Source organism: Blennius ocellaris (assembly GCF_963422515.1).
Source record: "Blennius ocellaris genome assembly, contig: SCAFFOLD_115, whole genome shotgun sequence".
NCBI classification, from domain to species: Eukaryota; Metazoa; Chordata; class Actinopteri; order Blenniiformes; family Blenniidae; genus Blennius; species Blennius ocellaris.
Window position 1 is genome coordinate 90,635 of NW_027661855.1, and position 23,323 is coordinate 113,957.

General features: G+C 48.4%; 1 protein-coding gene across 2 annotated transcripts in view; it reads right to left on the minus strand.

Moving 5' to 3' along the window:
- Nucleotides 1-14,555: 14,555 nt before the first annotated feature.
- The window catches only part of slc30a6 (solute carrier family 30 member 6), a 22,418-nt gene continuing 13,650 nt past the window's right edge, over nucleotides 14,556-23,323 (minus strand). The window contains exons 6-10 of one of the 2 annotated variants that reach the window (XM_080522222.1): nucleotides 18,419-18,538; nucleotides 17,665-17,767; nucleotides 17,536-17,583; nucleotides 16,773-16,841; nucleotides 14,556-15,495 (exon numbers count right to left, since the gene is read on the minus strand). In XM_080522222.1, coding sequence (XP_080378348.1) covers nucleotides 14,923-15,495; nucleotides 16,773-16,841; nucleotides 17,536-17,583; nucleotides 17,665-17,767; nucleotides 18,419-18,538 — 913 coding nt within the window. In that variant the 3' untranslated portion in view covers nucleotides 14,556-14,922. Of the gene's footprint in view, nucleotides 15,496-16,772; nucleotides 16,842-17,535; nucleotides 17,768-18,418; nucleotides 18,539-23,323 lie in introns of both variants that reach the window. The other variant, XM_080522221.1, reaches the window with a different exon arrangement.

The following is a 23,323-nucleotide window of genomic DNA, read 5'->3' on the forward strand; positions in this document are numbered from 1 at the left end:
CTGTAGGGCCTGTAGGGCCTGTAGGGCCTGTAGGGACTGTAGGGCCTGTAGGGCCTGTAGGGCCTGTAGGGACTGTAGGGACTGTAGGGACTGTAGGTCCTGTAGGGCCTGTAGGTCCTGTAGGGACTGTAGGGACTGTAGGGCCTGTAGGGCCTGTAGGGACTGTAGGGACTGTAGGTCCTGTAGGGCCTGTAGGGCCTGTAGGGACTGTAGGGACTGTAGGGACTGTAGGTCCTGTAGGGCCTGTAGGGCCTGTAGGGACTGTAGGGCCTGTAGGGCCTGTAGGGCCTGTAGGGACTGTAGGGACTGTAGGGACTGTAGGTCCTGTAGGGACTGTAGGGCCTGTAGGGCCTGTAGGGCCTGTAGGGACTGTAGGGACTGTAGGTCCTGTAGGGCCTGTAGGGCCTGTAGGGACTGTAGGGCCTGTAGGGACTGTAGGTCCTGTAGGGCCTGTAGGGACTGTAGGGACTGTAGGGCCTGTAGGGCCTGTAGGGACTGTAGGGCATGTAGGGCCTGTAGGGACTGTAGGGACTGTAGGGCCTGTAGGGCCTGTAGGGCCTGTAGGGACTGTAGGGACTGTAGGGACTGTAGGTCCTGTAGGGCCTGTAGGGCCTGTAGGGCCTGTAGGGACTGTAGGGACTGTAGGGACTGTAGGGCCTGTAGGGTCTGTAGGGACTGTAGGGACTGTAGGGACTGTAGGGACTGTAGGGCCTGTAGGGTCTGTAGGGACTGTAGGGACTGTAAGGCCTGTTGGACGGACCAATCACATCGCTGAGAGAGAGCCGGCGTCTCCATGGAGACCAGCGGTCAATCAGAGGTGTGGTGGGCGGAGCCTGAGGTCATGTGACGCCTCGTTGAGCCAACAATGAAAACACGCTAAAACGGCGACTCGTTTGTTTACATGTAAACAAAACAAAGAGTCGCGACTCTTTATGAAAACTGAAAGTGGAGATTTGGGAAAAACGGAGGAGGCGGAGCTTAATAAGACAGAAGAGTGGTCTACCGACCCTGATTGTCAAAATAAAAGCACCAAGTTGGATCGTTATTACGGTGAACGTCAAAATAAAAGCATCAAGTTGGATTGTTATTACGGTGACTGTCAAAATAAAACCACCAAGTTGGATAGTTATTACGGTGACTGTCAAAATAAAACCACCATGTTGTATTATTACAGTGACTGTCAAAATAAAACCACCAAGTTGGATAGTTATTACGGTGACTGTCAAAATAAAACCACTAAGTTGGATTGTTATTACAGTGACTGTCAAAATAAAACCACCAAGTTGGATAGTTATTACGGTGACTGTCAAAATAAAACCACTAAGTTGGATTGTTATTACAGTGACTGTCAAAATAAAACCACCAAATTGGATTGTTATTACGGTGACTGTCAAAATAAAACCAGTAAGTTGGATTGTTATTACAGTGACTGTCAAAATAAAACCACCAAGTTGGATAGTTATTACGGTGACTGTCAAAATAAAACCACTAAGTTGGATTGTTATTACAGTGACTGTCAAAATAAAACCACCAAGTTGGATAGTTATTACGGTGACTGTCAAAATAAAACCACTAAGTTGGATTGTTATTACAGTGACTGTCAAAATAAAACCACCAAATTGGATTGTTATTACAGTGACTGTCAAAATAAAACCACCAAGTTGGATTGTTATTACAGTGACAAAACATTGTTTTCACACACACACACACACACACACACACACACACACACACACACACACACACACACACACACACACACACACACTCAGCTCTGCTCTCTCTTTACTGACCATCAGCAGAGCCAGCAGGGACTCTGCTGCCCCCTCATGGACACACACACACACACACACACACACACACACACACACACACACACACACACACACACACACACACAGTATAAACTAGTCACTAGTGAATCTTCTCCTTGTTTTTAATTCTACTTCTAACTTCGTCAACACAATGACAAGCATCAGAATACAGATAATATGACGATAATATAATGAAAATACACAAAATAAACATGTGGAAGAATCACAGGAAACTTTTAAAAACACACCTGGGCAGAAAACAAGCAGAAATCATAAATATATTTTTTTTTAAAACACCTAAAATTGAGGAAAATTCGCACAAAAGCAGCAGAAACTCATGAAAACAAGACACTTCCCTCACAGCTGAGACCACCGCGGCCCGGTGACGTCACGCGCGTTCACTGAGAATCGACACGCAGAAGGAAACGCTGAACACACCTGTCTGACGTCACACCCAGTGGTCAGAACGCGGCGCGGCGGCACGCGCTCACTCACCAGGCAGAGAACACACGACGCAGCTCACCTGCCACACGTCACACACTTCCGGTCCTCGTGCTGCGGCCGCTTCCCAGAATGCACCGCGGAAAAAATAAATATCAAATCTAACTTTTATTTACCCTCAAACTCGATATTCAAGAACTGAATCTTTAAAATTTAAACAAAAAAAAAACACTAAATAAATTAACTGAGATCTAGTCAAAGAACGTTTTTGATCATTAGCCTGTACCCACAGTAGCCGTGGTTAGCATTAGCATTAGCCTGTACCCACAGTAGCTGTGGATAGCATTAGCATTAGCCTGTACCCACAGTAGCTGTGGTTAGCATTAGCATTAGCCTGTACCCACAGTAGCTGTGGTGGACATTAGCATTAGCCTGTACCCACAGTAGCTGTGGTGGACATTAGCATTAGCCTGTACCCACAGTAACAGTGATTGGCATTAGCATGCTTAAATAGCAGTTAGCTTGTCTTTCATGTTGTAAAGTAGGAGTACGAGTACGGCTCCAACTACAAATGTAACTTTTTACTTCATATCTGCAGTAATGAGTAAAGTAACTTGAGGAAAACAATACTTTGGATTCTGTCCTGATATCAGTAACTTGACCAGCACTGGTCTGAACGTCGCAGCCTCTCACAGCTGCTGTACCAACAGGTAATCAGAGTACCAGTAATGTAACTGAGGTAATCAGAGTAACAGTATTGTTACTGAGGTAATCAGAGTACCAGTAATGTAACGGAGGTAATCAGAGTAACAGTCATGTAACGGAGGTAATCAGAGTACCAGTAATGTAACGGAGGTAATCAGAGTAACAGTAATGTAACGGAGGTCATCAGAGTAACAGTAATGTAACAGAGGTCATCAGAGTAACAGTAATGTGACTGAGGTCATCAGAGTAACAGTAATGTAACTGAGGTCATCAGAGTAACAGTAATGTGACTGAGGTCATCAGAGTAACAGTAATGTAACAGAGGTCATCAGAGTAACAGTAATGTAACTGAGGTCATCAGAGTAACAGTAATGTAACAGAGGTCATCAGAGTAACAGTAATGTAACTGAGGTAATCAGAGTAACAGTAATGTGACTGAGGTCATCAGAGTAACAGTAATGTAACTGAGGTAATCAGAGTACCAGTAATGTAACAGAGGTAATCAGAGTAACAGTAATGTGACTGAGGTAATCAGAGTACCAGTAATGTAACGGAGGTAATCAGAGTACCAGTAATGTAACGGAGGTCATCAGAGTACCAGTAATGTAACGGAGGTCATCAGAGTAACAGTAATGTAACTGAGGTAATCAGAGTAACAGTAATGTGACTGAGGTCATCAGAGTAACAGGAATGTAACAGAGGTAATCAGAGTAACAGTAATGTAACTGAGGTCATCAGAGTAACAGTAATGTAACTGAGGTAATCAGAGTAACAGTAATGTGACTGAGGTCATCAGAGTAACAGTAATGTAACAGAGGTAATCAGAGTAACAGTAATGTAACTGAGGTAATCAGAGTAACAGTAATGTAACTGAGGTCATCAGAGTAACAGTAATGTAACTGAGGTAATCAGAGTAACAGTAATGTAACTGAGGTAATCAGAGTAACAGTAATGTAACAGAGGTCATCAGAGTAACAGGAATGTAACAGAGGTAATCAGAGTAACAGTAATGTAACTGAGGTCATCAGAGTAACAGTAATGTAACTGAGGTCATCAGAGTAACAGTAATGTAACAGAGGTAATCAGAGTAACAGTAATGTGACTGAGGTAATCAGAGTACCAGTAATGTAACGGAGGTAATCAGAGTACCAGTAATGTAACTGAGGTCATCAGAGTAACAGTAATGTAACTGAGGTCATCAGAGTAACAGTAATGTAACGGAGGTAATCAGAGTAACAGTAATGTAACGGAGGTAATCAGAGTAACAGTAATGTAACAGAGGTAATCAGAGTAACAGGAATGTAACAGAGGTAATCAGAGTAACAGTCATGTAACGGAGGTCTCTTACCTTCCAACACCTGAGAGTGAAAGAACCAATCAGAGAGCAGCGCCGGGTCGGACCGTCTGCTGCTGCTGAAGCACCGGAGGAGACTGGAGACACACACACACACACACACACACACACACACACACACACACACACACACACACACACAGGGAGGCCCTGGTGTTCACAGGAATGTCTTAATGACCGTCTGGGTGTGAAACAAGTTTGATTCTTTTGATCGCAGGTGCAACAACTGGAAGTTACAGTTACTCCTGGAACTGCACTCCTGGAACACAGTTACTCCTGGAACACAGTTACTCCTGGAACACAGTTACTCCTGGAACTGTACTCCTGGAACACAGTTCCTCCTGTAACTGTACTCCTGGAACACAGTTCCTCCTGGAACACAGTTACTCCTGGAACACAGTTACTCCTGGAACACAGTTACTCCTGGAACACAGTTACTCCTGGAACACAGTTCCTCCTGGAACTGTACTCCTGGAACACAGTTCCTCCTGGAACACAGTTACTCCTGGAACACAGTTACTCCTGGAACACAGTTACTCCTGGAACTGTACTCCTGGAACACAGTTACTCCTGTAACTGTACTCCTGGAACACAGTTACTCCTGGAACACAGTTACTCCTGGAACTGTACTCCTGGAACACAGTTCCTCCTGTAACTGTACTCCTGGAACACAGTTCCTCCTGGAACACAGTTCCTCCTGGAACACAGTTACTCCTGGAACACAGTTACTCCTGGAACACAGTTACTCCTGGAACACAGTTCCTCCTGTAACTGTACTCCTGGAACACAGTTCCTCCTGGAACACAGTTACTCCTGGAACACAGTTACTCCTGGAACACAGTTACTCCTGGAACTGTACTCCTGGAACACAGTTACTCCTGTAACTGTACTCCTGGAACACAGTTACTCCTGTAACTGTACTCCTGGAACACAGTTCCTCCTGGAACACAGTTACTCCTGGAACTGTACTCCTGGAACACAGTTACTCCTGTAACTGTACTCCTGGAACACAGTTCCTCCTGGAACTGTACTCCTGGAACACAGTTACTCCTGTAACTGTACTCCTGGAACACAGTTCCTCCTGGAACACAGTTCCTCCTGGAAGTGACGTATTGAGTTCATGGTCTCGATCAGTCGTGACTCGCTACAAAAAGTAATGTAGTAACAGTAACAAGTTACTGCTGGCTGTCAGTTACTTTTCCAGAAGTTACTTGGTAAAGTTGAAGCAGTATTGATGCTCCGTTTCCACGGCAACGATTGGAGTGAAAGATTTCAGGACAGTCACCGTAATAACAATCCAACTCGTACTTTTATTTTGACAGTCACCGTAATAACAATCCAACTCGTACTTTTATTTTGACAGTCACCGTAATAACAATCCAACTCGTAGTTTTATTTTGACAGTCACCGTAATAACAATCCAACTTGGTGGTTTTATTTTGACAGTCACCGTAATAACAATCCAAATTTGTGGTTTTATTTTGACAGTCACCGTAATAACAATCCAACTTGGTGGTTTTATTTTGACAGTCACCATAATAACAATCCAACTTGGTGGTTTTATTTTGACAGTCACCGTAATAACAATCCAACTTGGTGGTTTTATTTTGACAGTCACCGTAATAACAATCCAACTTTGTGGTTTTATTTTGACAGTCACCGTAATAACAATCCAACTCGTAATTTTATTTTGACAGTCACTGTAATAACAATCCAACTTGGTAGTTTTATTTTGACAGTCACCATAGTAACAATCCAACTTGGTGGTTTTATTTTGACAGTCACCATAATAACGATCCAACTTGTAGTTTTATTTTGACAGTCACCGTAATAACAATCCAACTCGTAGTTTTATTTTGACAGTCACCGTAATAACGATCCAACTTGTAGTTTTATTTTGACAGTCACCGTAATAACAATCCAACTCGTAGTTTTATTTTGACAGTCACCATAATAACGATCCAACTTGTAGTTTTATTTTGACAGTCACCATAATAACGATCTAACTTGTAGTTTTATTTTGACAGTCACCGTAATAACAATCCAACTCATAGTTTTATTTTGACAGTCACCGTAATAACGATCCAACTCGTAGTTTTATTTTGACAGGGTGTGGGGGGGCAGTGAGGGAGACGGCTTGGCAGGCAGCCAGGACACAGCGAGGCCCGGAGACGTCCCGGAGACTGACCCGGAGACCTGCTGTCACTGTGGATCAACATCACACACACACACACACACACACACACACACACACACACACACACACACACACACACACACACACACACACACACACACACACACACACACACACACACACACACAGTTTTGTTTCCTCCAGAACATAAAAACGTCTCTTTGTTTTTAACTGTGACTAAAAATCAACAGAACCAGGAATCACCATGGCAACCAGAGCCAGCAGCTGATTGGCTGGTGTGTGAGGTGTGTGAGGTGTGGTGAGGTTGGAGGGAGCGGCCACCTTCTCATCTTCATCATCGTCTTCATCATCGTCCTCATGATCTCAGCAGCTGAACAACAAACAAACATTCTGCTTCATTTTGACAAACATGGCGGCCGACCTTCAAAAGCAGGTCACATGTTCTCATCTCTGACCTCTGGGCTTTGTTTACACACACACACACACACACACACACACACACACACACACACACACACACACACACACACCCCATCCCCCGCTCCGCCTTCAGGCTGTTTGCTCTTGTATGAAAACAAAACTAACCTCGCTGCCCTTTGACTGTGTCTGTTCATCCAACCAGCTTCTACTCCTCCTTCATCCTTCCTTCATCCATCATCCTTCATCCATCCATCATCCATCATCCATCATCCTTCATCCATCATCCTTCATCCATCATCCTTCATCCATCATCCTTCATCCATCATCCATCATCCATCATCCTTCATCCATCATCCTTCATCCATCATCCTTCATCCATCATCCATCATCCATCATCCTTCATCCATCATCCTTCATCCATCATCCATCATCTTTCATCCATCATCCATCATCCTTCATCCATCATCCATCATCTTTCATCCATCATCCATCATCCTTCATCCATCATCCATCATCCTTCATCCATCATCCATCATCCATCATCCTTCATCCATCATCCATCATCCTTCATCCATCATCCATCATCCTTCATCCATCATCCATCATCTTTCATCCAACCAGCTTCTACTCCTCCTTCATCCTTCATCCATCCATCATCCATCATCCATCATCCATCATCCTTCATCCTTCATCCATCCATCATCCATCATCCTTCATCCATCATCCTTCATCCTTCATCCATCCATCATCCATCATCCTTCATCCTTCATCCATCCATCATCCATCATCCATCATCCATCCATCTTCAAAATATTTCCTCCCATGATGCACACTAATGATTGTTGTTATTATTATTGTTGTTGTTGTTGTTAATAGTGACATATAAAACAATGTCAATATGTCAGGAAAACAATATAAAAGTAGGAGAGAAATTTAATTTAATTTAACATAATATTAATTTATTTATTTCATATTTAATGACCATTTATTTCTAAATACATAAAATGAACTTCTCACTATTTCACTTGTTAGAGAAAGAGTGAGAGTTAGCACACACACACACACACACACACACACACACACACACACACACACACACACACACACACACACACACACACACACACACACACACACACACACACACACACACACACACACTGGTTAAGGATCAAAGTGGTGATTGTGTCACAGTGACGTGTTGCGATTGGACCAGAAGGTCGTCAGTCATGTCGTCACCATGGAAACCAACAGGGTCAGAGGTACTTCCTGCTGCAGAGTCATGTGACCAATCCTCATCGGAAAAAAATCTTCCTCCTCTGACATCAGATTATAGAGCATCTTCCTCCTCTAATCCAGATTATAGAGCATCTCCCTCCTCTGACACCAGATTATAGAGCATCGTCCTCCTCTAATCCAGATTATAGAGCATCTTCCTCCTCTAACACCAGATTATAGAGCATCTTCCTCTTCTAACACCAGATTATAGAGCATCTTCCTCCTCTAACATCATATTATAGAGCATCTTCCTCCTCTGACATCAGATTATAGAGCATCTTCCTCCTCTAATCCAGATTATAGAGCATCTTCCTCCTCTGACATCAGATTATAGAGCATCTTCCTCCTCTATTCCAGATTATAGAGTATCTTCCTCCTCTGACACCAGATTATAGAGCATCTTCCTCCTCTGACACCAGATTATAGAGCATCTTCCTCCTCTGACATCAGATTATAGAGCATCTTCCTCCTCTATTCCAGATTATAGAGCATCTTCCTCCCCTGACACCAGATTATAGAGCATCTTCCTCCTTTGACATCAGATTATAGAGCATCTTCCTCCTTTAACATCAGATTATAGAGCATCTTCCTCCTCTAATCCAGATTATAGAGCATCTTCCTCCTCTGACATCAGATTATAGAGCATCTTCCTCCTCTAACATCAGATTAGAGCTCAGCCATTGCCAATGCTACAATGATAGCGACATTAACCCTAGCATTGTGTGTGTGTGTGTGTGTGTGTGTGTGTGTGTGTGTGTGTGTGTGTGTGTGTGTGTGTGTGTGTGTGTGTGTGTGTGTGTGTGTGTGTGTCTGTGTGTGTCTGTGTGTGTGTGTGTGTGTGTGTGTGTGTGTTGATGTTCCACAGCTTTCTCCATGATTACAGCTCTGATTCTAAGTGTTTCCATTTGAACTCAGTGGATTAGGTCACTGACTTTAATGTTCCCGCAGAGCTTTGTGTGTGTGTGTGTGTGTGTGTGTGTGTGTGTGTGTGTGTGTGTGTGTATGTGTGTGTGTGTGAGTGTGAGTGTGTGTGTGTGTGTGTGTGTTGGATTAGTCTCTATTTGAAGTGTGAGGTCTGATCCAATCTGCAGGTCGCTGTAAACAGATGCAGTGATCCTGCCTGTCTGAACACAGTGTTCACTGCCAACGTTACACAACACACACACACACACACACACACACACACACACACACACACACACACACACACACACACACACACACACACACACACACACACACAGTTGATGATGTCATCAGATATAAGCGTTGGCATCACTTCTGCTCCCTCACTGGTCGGAGCAGCTGTCAGTCATGTCACAGCCCCCCCCCCCCCCCCCCTCCCCCCCCCCCCCCCTTATCTGCTCCAGTTAGCACGTCGTTGTCGTTGTCGGCCAGACGCTGTGACCCCGTGACCTCTGACGCTCCGCCTCACCTCCTCTTCTGCTTTTTAGGATGTACAACACACACACACACACACACACACACACACACACACACACACACACACACACACACACACACACACACACACACACACACACACACACACACACACACACACACACAGATTACTCTGTAATCCCTCACATGATGACGAGTTTCCAGCAGAAGAACAAACAGAACAAACACAGAAACATAATCGGATGTATGAATAAAATCACACAAACATAAACATCAGCAAAACAAACAAAAATTCTATTATTACATGGAGGACAAACCACCGTCCTGTCCCGTCTGTCCTCCGCTGGACGTCCTCCTGCAGGACGTCTTCCTGCAGGACGTCTTCCTGTAGGACGTCTGTCTTCCTGTAGGACGTCTGTCTTCCTGTAGGACGTCCTCCTGTAGGACGTCTTCCTGCTGGACGTCTTCCTGCAGGACGTCTTCCTGTAGGACGTCTTCCTGTAGGACGTCTTCCTGTAGGACGTCTTCCTGCTGGACGTCTTCCTGTAGGACGTCTTCCTGCAGGACGTCTTCCTGCAGGACGTCTTCCTGCTGGACGTCTTCCTGTACGACGTCTTCCTGCAGGACGTCTTCCTGCTGGACGTCTGTCTTCCTGCAGGACGTCTTCCTGCTGGACGTCTGTCTTCCTGCAGGACGTCTTCCTGCTGGACGTCTGTCTTCCTGTAGGACGTTTTCCTGCAGGACGTCTTCCTGCAGGACGTCTTCCTGTAGGACGTCTTCCTGCTGGACGTCTTCCTGCTGGACGTCCTCCTGCAGGACGTCTTCCTCCTGGACGTCTTTCTGCTGGACGTCTTCCTGCTGGACGTCTGTCTTCCTGCAGGACGGCTTCCTGCTGGACGTCTGTCTTCCTGTAGGACGTCTTCCTGCTGGACGTCTTCCTGCAGGACGGCTTCCTGCTGGACGTCTGTCTTCCTGTAGGACGTTTTCCTGCAGGACGTCTTCCTGCAGGACGTCTTCCTGTAGGACGTCTTCCTGCTGGACGTCTTCCTGCTGGACGTCCTCCTGCAGGACGTCTTCCTCCTGGACGTCTTCCTGCTGGACGTCTTCCTGCTGGACGTCTGTCTTCCTGCAGGATGGCTTCCTGCTGGACGTCTGTCTTCCTGTAGGACGTCTTCCTGCTGGACGTCTTCCTGCAGGACGGCTTCCTGCTGGACGTCTGTCTTCCTGCTGGACGTCTTCCTGCTGGACGTCTGTCTTCCTGCAGGACGTCTTCCTGCTGGACGTGTTCCTGTAGGACGTCTTCCTGCAGGACGTCTTCCTGTAGGAAGACATCCTGCAGGACGGGGACACGAGGAGACAATGAAGTTCCACTAATAAACAATCCACATAAAAACAAGGCTGATCAACGTGATTCCACTGACATGGAGGGACGGACACACCTCCGTCCCTCCATCCCTCCATCCCTCCGTCCCTCCATCCCTCCGTCCCTCCGTCCCTCCATCCCTCCGTCCCTCCGTCCCGGAGGACCAGCCGGTTCGTCCACCTGTGAGTGAGACAGTGAGGACGTCTCGTGTCTCAGTGACTGAAACGACCCTGGAGACGTCCTGTTTCTTCACATCAGTGTTGTTTGGAGGCGACTGACAGGACGAGTCACAACAGAGGAGAGGGAGGCAGCGGGGACGGTCACCGCGGGGGAGGGGGGGGGGGGGACGGGGGGGACGGGGAGAGGGACGGACTGAGACACTTCCTTTCAGCTCGGTGATGCTGGACATCAGATAAGGAGGTGCTGAAGACTCTGTCTGCCTGCAGGTGAGTCATGAACACGTCTGGGTCCTGGAGGCTTTAGTGTTTCACCACGACTCTTTACTCACTGAGTCCTTACTGAGTCCTCACTGAGTCCTCACTGAGTCCTCACTGAGTCCTCACCGAGTCCTCACTGAGTCTTTGCTGAGTCCTTACCGAGTGTTTACTGAGTCCTTACCGAGTGTTTACTGAGTCCTTACTGATTTAGCGGAGCAGCAGAGTTCCTGCAGCCCAGGACTCAGTGAGGCACAGAGAGCCCCGTCTCCCCCTGCTGGTAGGCGGCGGTACTGCAGAGCTCAGGACAACAGATCCCAGGGTGTTAGTCCTGCCCCCCCCCCCCCCCCCCCCTCCCCCCTCGGGCCGGAGGCCGGCTGACCCGGGCCGCGTGACATCGACCCTTAAAGCCGCCTTGCTGCACAAATCTCTTTTATTTTGAAGGGATCTGGGCTCAGATTACGAGGCTCCAGCCTGGTTTGTTTTGTAACAAACTGGAAGTCGCCACTAATCGGCCGGCGGCTCCCGACGGCCCCCGACGGCCCCCGACGACCCGACGGCCCGATGGCTCCCGACGGCCCCCGGCGGCCCGATGGCCCCCGACGGCCCCCGACGGCCCCCGATGGCCCGACGACCCCCGGCGGCCCGATGGCCCCCGACGGCCCCCGACGGCCCCCGATGGCCCGACGACCCCCGGCGGCCCGATGGCCCCCGACGGCCCCCGACGGCCCCCGACGGCCCGACGGCCCACGACGGCCCCCGACGGCCCCCGACGGCCCCCGGCGGCCCCCGGCGGCCCCCGACGGCCCCCGGCGGCCCCCGGCGGCCCCCGACGACCCGACGGCCCGACGGCCCCCGACGGCCCCGGGGCCTGTTAGAGGCTTAGGGCCGCTAGCGGAGCCGCCGGAGACCCGCTAAGCCGCCAAAGTACTTCTTTGATTGTTTGTTCAAAATCTCCTCCGAAAGCTGCGGGACAAAAAAAAAAAAAAAAAAAATGGGAGGACGGATTATCGTCGGCTGGAGAGGAAATGAAATTCTTCAGCCGAGGCACTTAAACACTGTGTGTGTGTGTGTGTGTGTGTGTGTGTGTGTGTGTGTGTGTGTGTGTGTGTGTGTGTGTAGAGCAGGTGAGTCTTCACTACTGCCCCCCCCCCCCCACAGGCACCAGGGGGCAGTAGTGAGTCCATGTTGGAGAGACGCAGGCTAACCAGTTAGCATGTTTTTGTTTAAAAAAAAACAAATATTATGGAACAAAGTATATAGACGAGGAAGGATCTATAAATAGAATAGTTTCTAAATAGATCAGTGTTGATTGTTACATTGTAACTAAGTGTGTGGTATATATTTATATAAATATGAAATGTATATATTCATATAAATATATACATTTCATATTTATATAAATATGAAAGGTATATATTTATGCAGTGTATATATTGTGATTATGTAGTAATATGTGTGTACAAGCTAAAGTACATTTAATTTGTAGTAGTGGTGACAAATTAAAAGTTCTGTTCTTTTAGAACAAAGTGCAGTTTTGTGACGTATGTTTGTTTATTTTACTTCTCCGTTCTTTTGTTTGTACAAATACTTACATTTATTGAATACATGTCTGAAAAAAAAAAATAATAAACTCATGACTCCAAAACCTAAAGATGAAAAACCTCATGGCTGTGTTGTTGTTGTTGTTGTTGTTGTTTTGTGGTTCAGTGTGTTTCAGAGTGTCTTTATGACTGAATGACTCCATGTTGAGGTTAATGAGTGACTGAACCTCCTGATGGCGTCACGCCGCCGCCGCCCGGCGCTCTGGAGGCTCGTCGGCGGAGCGGATGTTCGGCGGAGCGCCGCCGCCGCCGCCGCCGCCTGAGTCTGAGCCGAGCCGACAGCGCCGAGTCGCTCCGCGTTAGCGGGCTAACCGCACGCCGTGACCCCGTTACTCCGCGACCCGGCCGCTCGCCACAAAACCTCCACCAACGTTCCCGGGCGCCGCAGTTTTTCCACTTCGGTGCTCATCCGTCACGACTCCGTTTCACTGGTGGCGGCGGCGGCGGGGAGACGCGGCGGCGGGGAGACGCGGCGGCGGCGGGGAGACGCGGCGGCGGCGGCTTTCCCGCCCACGTCTCCCCGCCGCCGCCGGTTGAAACTGAAAGGAGGTCGAGGCGCCAGACGACAAGATGGAGAAGAATCTTCCAGAAACCTGCTCCACCTGAGGATTTTCAGCATTTTATTTTGGCGGGACAGCCCCGGTCTCTGTGTCACAGGATCCTACGGAAGAACCTTCAGGTTCTCTTCATCCAGACTTTCATCTTCAAGACTCTTTGATCTTCAAACGTTGACTTTCTGGCTGCAGCTCCCGCCATCTTTGACTTCCCACAATCCCTTGGGGCAGGAAACATCAACACTTTGATGGTTTGTCTGGAAACCCCTGGAAAGATTTAGGAAACTGGTAGAAGCAGTTGTCTCCCACTCAGGTTGCAGGTTCAATTCCCGCCTCCCCCTGCCCTCGAGCAAGACCCTGAACCTCAACCTGCCGCCGCCGTGGTGAACAGAGACGGTCCGTTTGTTCTCTGGGAAGATTATATCATTTATTATACTTTTTATTGTTTAAAATCATTTCATTATTATATTATATTATATATTAATCATTTTATATTTTATTATACTTTATTTTACATGTATTAATCATTTATTATATTTTTATCATAGAATAATTTGATTATAATTTTAAAAATAATTTCATTACTTTATTATATATTAATCATTTTATATTTTATTATAATGATAATAGTGACTCAGCTATTAGTGACTCAGCTAATAGTGACTCAGCTAATAATGACTCAGCTAATAGTGACTCAGCTAATAATGACTCAGCTAATAATGACTCAGCTAATAGTGACTCAGCTAATAGTGACTCAGCTAATAATGACTCACCTAATAGTGACTCAGCTAATAGTGACTCAGCTAATAGTGACTCAGCTAATAATGACTCACCTAATAATGACTCAGCTAATAGTGCCTCAGCTAATAGTGACTCAGCTAATAATGACTCACCTAATAATGACTCAGCTAATAGTGACTCAGCTAATAGTGACTCAGCTGTTCTCAGATAGGTTCTGAGTGACGAGATGAAGGAAAACCAGGTGAAACACACGAGGACCAAACTGATGAGGAACAATGAGACGTCTGGAACGTTTCCCCCTCCAGGTTTAATGACAGAAGACCGAGGCCGTGAAGCTGCAGGCTGGAATGTTTTCATGTATTATTGCTGAGTCACTCAGTGACTCGGCGTTTTATCTGTCAAATGACTCAAAAACAGGAAATAGAAAAAGAAAAAGGAACTTGAGCTGAGCTGCTCCCAGTAAAACGTTCAATAAAACAAATGGACTGAAGATTAAAACATAAAGGACCCAGCAGGGAACCCTGAGGAACTCCACTGGGAGGGGGCGGGGCTTCACCAGCTGCCATCCAATCAGAAGTCTTTCAGTTTGTTTAAGTTCCCAGGTTGACCCTTCAGGGAGGCGTGGGGGAGGTCCGGGGGGGTCCAGGGGGGTTCAGGGTCGGTACTGCCGGTACTGGGACTGTGCCGACAGAGGGTTGCCGGTTCCAAACCGCAGCGGCGGCGCCGGCCCCCCTAGCGCAGTCCTGTAGCCCTGGGAGGAGGCCAGTCCCACCCCGGAGCCCAGACCCTGCACCCCCAGGCCCAGACCGGGGGCCAGCGCCGCCCCGTAGGGCGGGGCTCCGTAGGGCAGGCCCAGGCCGCCGTAGTGCCGGTGGGCCTGGTGCGCCGGGAGCAGCACCGCCGGCACGTTCCTCCCCGGGGTGTCGAAGGAGAACTCCGGAGGAGGGCCGCTGGGCTTGGAGGGCGTGGAGGTCAGCGGGTCCAGCAGCAGGGGGGGCAGCGAGGAGGAGGTGTAGCCCTCGGCCACGCCCCCAGGAGGAGCGGCGGAGGAGGAGGGCGAGGAGGAGGAGGAGGACAGGGCGCCGGTCAGCAGGGGGCGTGTCCAGTCGTCCTTGAAGATCTGGACGGTCAGCGTGGAGACGAGCGGCAGCAGCCGGTTGGTGACGTGAGCCAGGACCAGCTGCTCGTTAGCGTCGCGGCGGATCCGGACGTGGGCGGAGCCAGCCTGGGGGGGGCGGAGTCAGAGGGTTGATACACTTTACTCTTTATCCAAATACACAACGTTTCTACACAAAAACACATTGGTGAAAAAGCACAAAGATACTGTTCATTCCATCGCCATGGTAACCTCACTACATGTCCCTCCATCGCCATGGTAGCCTCACTACAGGTCCCTCCATCGCCATGGTAACCTCACTACATGTCCCTCCATCGCCATGGTAACCTCACTACATGTCCCTCCGTCGCCATGGTAACCTCACTACATGTCCCTCCGTCGCCATGGTAACCTCACTACATGTCCCTCCGTCACCATGGTAACCTCACTACAGGTCCCTCCGTCGCCATGGTAACCTCACTACAGGTCCCTCCATCGCCATGGTAACCTCACTACATGTCCCTCCATCGCCATGGTAACCTCACTACAGGTCCCTCCATCGCCATGGTAACCTCACTACATGTCCCTCCGTCGCCATGGTAACCTCACTACAGGTCCCTCCGTCGCCATGGTAACCTCACTACAGGTCCCTCCATCGCCATGGTAACCTCACTACAGGTCCCTCCGTCGCCATGGTAACCTCACTACAGGTCCCTCCATCGCCATGGTAACACCCTCACTATGGTTGTTCATTAAGGTTCTTTACAAAATGACATTTTCTTTTTTTTTTACACTTTTAGTTTGGATTTTCTCAGAAAAGAACAACTTTTTTCAGCATCAAGAAACTTTTTGTCTGAAAATTTTTAAATGTTGAATTAAACCTTAAAAATTGTAAAAAAAAAAAAAAAAAAGAAAAAAAGAAAAAAAAGAAATAAAAAAAAATCTTCATTTTGTCCTCGTCTCCTAAATTCACAGTCCTCATGGGAAAACACACACACACACACACACACACACACACACACACACACACACACACACACACACACACACACACACACACACACACACACACACACACACACACACACACACACACACACACACCCACCCACCCACCCCCGGGGGGGGCAGGAGTGCATCCGAGGGTCAAATGGGTTTGGACAGCTGCTCCGTTAGCAGTCGGCCAACAACCGACAGTTGTGTAACCGCGGCAACAATCACCCAGACGACAACAGCGGGAGCAGCGTCAATAACACAAACACAAACAACAGGGGGTGGAGTCACTGCGCCACCTGGAGGCCAGACCAACCAGCGACAGACAGAACAAGGTCAAAAAACAAACAGAAACAAGTTTACAGAATAACAATAATGTTCTTCCTTTAGAACCACGTGACTCTTCAACGTACCAGAGAACCGAAGCCGACCGTCCAGAAGTGTTCGTTACGAACCTCCAGGACTCCGTCCAGCGTGGACACCTGGACACACACACACACACACACACACACACACACACACACACACACACACACACACACACACACACACACACACACACACACACACACACACACACACACACACACACACACACACACACACACACACACTTTATCTAAGATTGAAAAATGATTTCCCAACTTTAAATCTGTTTCCAATATATTTTGTATATTTCAGGTTTCAAACTAAAAGCTTCTCATTCGACACTGGTGTCGGGAGTTATGGTTGGTAATTAGCAATAATAACTACTGTAAGTAATAGATTACTGAACGTAATTTAGGAAAAATTGGAAATACTAATGAAGTAAACTGCCATTTACTTGAGTAATTACTCAAAAGTTAATATATCATCAAAAATAATGTATTAATGAAAACTTATTAATTAGAATGACTGGATTATTTATGACATAATGAATGGGGGCACCACCGGCTCAGCTGGAAACAGCAAACACCAAGTCTCAGTCTCAACACTGGAAAATGAGGCTTTTTACAGTTTAACCATTTCCTCTATGAACATGTGACGTCATTAGTCCCTGTTGGTACTTTTCCTCCATGAGTTACAGTTACAGTTACTTTCTCCGGTACGACACATGTTCTAATATTTGCGACGATAAAGACGTAACGTGATATTTGATCTACAATCATCAGATCCAGATGTGGAGGTTCGTCTCACCTCCCTGAGGAGTTTGTCCAGCTGGCCAATGACGTGAGAGGGCGTGGTCTGAGGGGGGAGAGGCGGGGCTTCAGAAACACAGCAGGGTGTGTGTGTGTGTGTGTGTGTGTGTGTGTGTGTGTGCCTCACCTGCAGCAGCACCTTACCACTGTACACACTCATAGGGTACATGGTCCCGAACGTCATGAGAGCGATGGCGGCCGCCGACGCCGTGTCCACGGCGTTGTAGTTGCTATGGAGACAGTGAGGCGTCGTTTAGCGCAGAGTTCTTCACCCTCTGGTGTTTCCTCCACATCGTCAGGTCGTGGGAAATTATTACACATTTCTTTCTAAAAAACCTTTGATCTCACAGCGACAGTGTGTTGCAGAGTAATCCTGTATAAATACTCTTCACCACTAGAGGGCAGCACAGAACTTTGCCGGTGAAATGTAAAGTGACAGACGTCAGTGTGGTTCATCTCCACCTCCTGCTACCATCTTGTATCAAAGTACTGTGTCAGTGACAGTGATGGAGAAGTTTTTGAAAACCAGGATCTCAGCTCTTCATCCATCAGGTCCAGGTTTCACACTGAGGGAGGCACTATTAAAAAAAGTCCTTGCTTTCTGGATTTACTGGATTCCTGTTGATCAAAACTCTGATGAGAATGACTTTCATGTCTTTGATGACAATGACTTTGATGTCTTTGATGAGAAAGACGTTATATTGTTAATAGAGGCTGCAGAGTTTAACATTTTAACATGTTCAGGTGGAGGTGTGACTCCAGAGTTTTACAAAGAAAAAAGTGTGTCTCGGCTCAAAAAGGTTGAAAAACACTGATTTACACAACAACTCAGGTGGAGTAAACACCTCCCTCCCTCCCTCCCTCCCCCCCCCCCCACTCACTTGATCTCGATGAGCATGTAGGTGATGCAGAGCGCCAGCGCTCCGGCCACGTTGACCAGGACGAAGGGGTTCATGCGGGGCAGCAGGACGCTACTCAGACCCGGGACCAGGCCACACAGGCTGTAAACAAACAAACAAACAAACAAACAGAGGCAGGATTACTACTCGTCTGGTCTGGAGGGTGGTGTTGCTCCACCTTCAGGTGAAGCCTGAGAGGAACCAGACCGGAGCCCTGAGGAGCTCCACTCACCCACGACGACTGTACTTTTGTTTATCGGACAAACAAAGTTCCTCGGCCGTCAAGGAAAGAAAAAAATAAAGAAACCTCATGTTGCTCTTTTGATTTAATTTTATCGACATAATTTCAAATAACAAAAGTGAGTCAAACGAGGAATGAAGAGAACAGGATCTCTTCTTTTATCTGTTGTGACTCTGCAGGAAACAACAACAACAACAACAACAACAACCACCTTCTGAACATCTTCACATTTACACAACAAAGTAAAAAAAAAAAATCAGTTTCCTCACCAACAAAAAAACCACCTTGGGAACCAGTTTCAAAAAGTTGCGCCTCCTTGTAGTTGTTTTGGGAACATTTATGTTTTTCTCTGTAAATTAATCATTTTAATAATAATAAATAATAATAAAACATGTTATTTACGTCTTTCAAAGCCTGAAGATCACAAATAGATTAAGTTTTTTTTGTCTTTAGTAAATTTTTTAAGTCTTTTATTCCAATAATGTATATAAATACTTTTTACTATATACAATACTATATAATAGTACTTTATGTACTATTTTGTTTTCACTTTTAGAATCTATTTCAAGTCTTTTGAAGTCAGTTTCTGTATTTTTGTGGTAAAATGTTTGTTGTATTATTTCACTGATTAAAGTGAGTTTTGGGTTTTTTTCTGGAAGTTTCTCCAGAAGTCAGTTCGTCTCCGACGGACGGAGAGAAGGAGGAGTTTTCCTCCGACCGACGGAGAGAAGGAGGAGTTTTCCTCCGACGGACGGAGAGAAGGAGGAGTTTTCCTCTGACGGACGGAGAGAAGGAGGAGTTTTCCTCCGACCGACGGAGAGAAGGAGGAGTTTTCCTCCGACCGACGGAGAGAAGGAGGAGTTTTCCTCCGACCGACGGAGAGAAGGAGGAGTTTTCCTCCGACGGAAGGAGAGAAGGAGGAGTTTTCCTCCGACCGACGGAGAGAAGGAGGAGTTTTCCTCCGACCGACGGAGAAGAGGAGGAGTTTTCCTCCGACCGACGGAGAGAAGGAGGAGTTTTCCTCCGACTGACGGAGAGGAGGAGGAGTTTTCCTCCGACGGAAGGAGAGAAGGAGGAGTTTTCCTCCGACGGAAGGAGAGAAGGAGGAGTTTTCCTCCGACCGACGGAGAAGAGGAGGAGTTTTCCTCCGACCGACGGAGAGAAGGAGGAGTTTTCCTCCGACCGACGGAGAGAAGGAGGAGTTTTCCTCCGACCGACGGAGAGAAGGAGGAGTTTTCCTCCGACCGACGGAGAGAAGGAGGAGTTTTCCTCCGACCGACGGAGAGAAGGAGGAGTTTTCCTCCGACCGACGGAGAGAAGGAGGAGTTTTCCTCCGACCGACGGAGAGGAGGAGGAGTTTTCCTCCGACTGACGGAGAGGAGGAGGAGTTTTCCTCCGACCGACGGAGAGAAGGAGGAGTTTTCCTCCGACTGACGGAGAGGAGGAGGAGTTTTCCTCCGACCGACGGAGAGAAGGAGGAGTTTTCCTCCGACCGACGGAGAGAAGGAGGAGTTTTCCTCCGACTGACGGAGAGGAGGAGGAGTTTTCCTCCGACCGACGGAGAGAAGGAGGAGTTTTCCTCCGACTGACGGAGAGGAGGAGGAGTTTTCCTCCGACCGACGGAGAGAAGGAGGAGTTTTCCTATGACCGACGGAGAGAAGGAGGAGTTTTCCTCCGACCGACGGAGAGAAGGAGGAGTTTTCCTATGACCGACGGAGAGGAGGAGGAGTTTTCCTCCGACCGACGGAGAGAAGGAGGAGTTTTCCTATGACCGACGGAGAGAAGGAGGAGTTTTCCTATGACCGACGGAGAGAAGGAGGAGTTTTCCTCCGACCGACGGAGAGAAGGAGGAGTTTTCCTCCGACCGACGGAGAGAAGGAGGAGTTTTCCTCCGACCGACGGAGAGGAGGAGGAGTTTTCCTCCGACTGACGGAGAGGAGGAGGAGTTTTCCTCCGACTGACGGAGAGGAGGAGGAGTTTTCCTCCGACCGACGGAGAGAAGGAGGAGTTTTCCTATGACCGACGGAGAGAAGGAGGAGTTTTCCTCCGACCGACGGAGAGAAGGAGGAGTTTTCCTATGACCGACGGAGAGAAGGAGGAGTTTTCCTCCGACGGACGGAGAGAAGGAGGAGTTTTCCTCCGACCGACGGAGAGGAGGAGGAGTTTTCCTATGACCGACGGAGAGAAGGAGGAGTTTTCCTCCGACCGACGGAGAGAAGGAGGAGTTTTCCTATGACCGACGGAGAGAAGGAGGAGTTTTCCTCCGACGGACGGAGAGAAGGAGGAGTTTTCCTCCGACCGACGGAGAGAAGGAGGAGTTTTCCTCCGACCGACGGAGAGAAGGAGGAGTTTTCCTCCGACCGACGGAGAGAAGGAGGAGTTTTCCTCCGACTGACGGAGAGAAGGAGGAGTTTTCCTCCGACGGACGGAGAGAAGGAGGAGTTTTCCTCCGACCGACGGAGAGGAGGAGGAGTTTTCCTATGACCGACGGAGAGAAGGAGGAGTTTTCCTCCGACGGAAGGAGAGAAGGAGGAGTTTTCCTCCGACCGACGGAGAGAAGGAGGAGTTTTCCTCCGACCGACGGAGAGAAGGAGGAGTTTTCCTCCGACGGACGGAGAGAAGGAGGAGTTTTCCTCCGACCGACGGAGAGGAGGAGGAGTTTTCCTATGACCGACGGAGAGAAGGAGGAGTTTTCCTCCGACGGACGGAGAGAAGGAGGAGTTTTCCTCCGACGGACGGAGAGAAGGAGGAGTTTTCCTATGACCGACGGAGAGAAGGAGGAGTTTTCCTCCGACCGACGGAGAGGAGGAGGAGTTTTCCTCCGACCGACGGAGAGAAGGAGGAGTTTTCCTCCGACCGACGGAGAGAAGGAGGAGTTTTCCTCCGGACCGACGGAGAGAAGGAGGAGTTTTCCTCCGACCGACGGAGAGAAGGAGGAGTTTTCCTCCGGACCGACGGAGACAAGGAGGAGTTTTCCTCCGACCGACGGAGAGAAGGAGGAGTTTTCCTCCGACCGACGGAGAGAAGGAGGAGTTTTCCTCCGTCTCTCCGTCGGTCTGTGAATTTTAACTGATTTATGTAAGTTCTGATTATTTAATCTGAGTCTGACCTCGTTCCCTCCGGCCAATCAGAGCCCAGCGACGGAAAACAACTCCGTGTGTCTTTGAAAGCTCGATCCTACCAAACTGTTACAAACAACATCAGTTCAAATTTGCCAGCGACCAGCGGCTCCGCCACAATAAAAGCGCTGCTTCTTCCCCCCCTCACTCTGGATTCTGTCCTACTGAACAGCCAGACGTGGCGGTTTCCCCCCGCCAGGGACTCAAACTCTCAACTTTACTTCCTGCACTGCTGTTTTCTGTTCTTTATGACGTATAATTCTAGTTGGAACATGATTCTGACACCGAGCGGCTTTTTATCACTTCTCTGGGTTGTAATGTGGATCTGGCAACCCTGGTGCTGACGGGGTGTGGAGTCCACATGCACCTCATCTGTGTGTGTGTGTGTGTGTGCCAATAACACACACACACACACACTTTCTTCCTGTCTGCCCCCCTGCCCCCCCCCCCACACACACATTATTCCGCTGATGCGTCATACATCAGTGTGAAATAAGTAAGAATGGTATTAACTCCACTGAAGTGCAGAGTTTTGATGAATGAACACACACACACACACACACACACACACACACACACACACACACACACACACACACACACACACACACACACACACAAAGCTGGGCTGGAGGCTGGTGAGGTCGACACAGCAGCAGGCTTTATGTAACCCTGTTGGCCTCCAGACCCTGCAGCACTGCAGGGGTTAAGTGGGGACACACACACACACACACACACACACACACACACACACACACACACACACACACACACACACACACACACACACACACACACACACACACACACACACACACACACACACACACACACACACACACAGAGAGGAAACTAGGCTGGGACGTCCTGTTCACTCCTGCCTCCCTCTCAGCCAATCAGGGCTCAGACCCGCCGCTCTGGGCCGTCGCCCCCGGTAACGAGCGAGCCGCTGACGGCGAGTCGACACGGCGAGTCGTAGCGACGGCGGCGGGATGTAAAATTCATCAGCTGCGGGTCGGCGGCGGCGGCGAAACGCTGCTGGTGAAGCGCGTTACCGTGGCAACGTGAATTCTTTATCAAGAAAAATAAATAAATAGTTGAGCGCCGACGGTTGAGGAGAGATTAACTGAACGTGACGACTCGTCAGAGCAAACAGAATTACATGGAGCCGTGTGTGTGTGTGTGTGTGTGTGTGTGTGTGTGTGTGTGTGTGTGTGTGTGTGTGTGTGTGTGTGTGTGTGTGTGTCACATGTAGGAATCTGATGGAAGGTGAGATGTTTACAACCTCAACACATGTTTATCAGGAACCAAACAACAACAACAATAATAACAATTCAGTGTCATCACTGGAGGATAAGTGTGAAAGTCAGTTCCCCCCCAAAACCACCGGGGGGGGGGTGGGGAGGGGGTGAGGGGGGGGTGGGGGCTGAGGCCACGCCCACATCACGTTCTCAGAATAAAAATCTGTCACTATGAACGTCAACCCGGAGGACGTGCAGTTCACCTGCCAGGCCTGTGGGGGCGCTG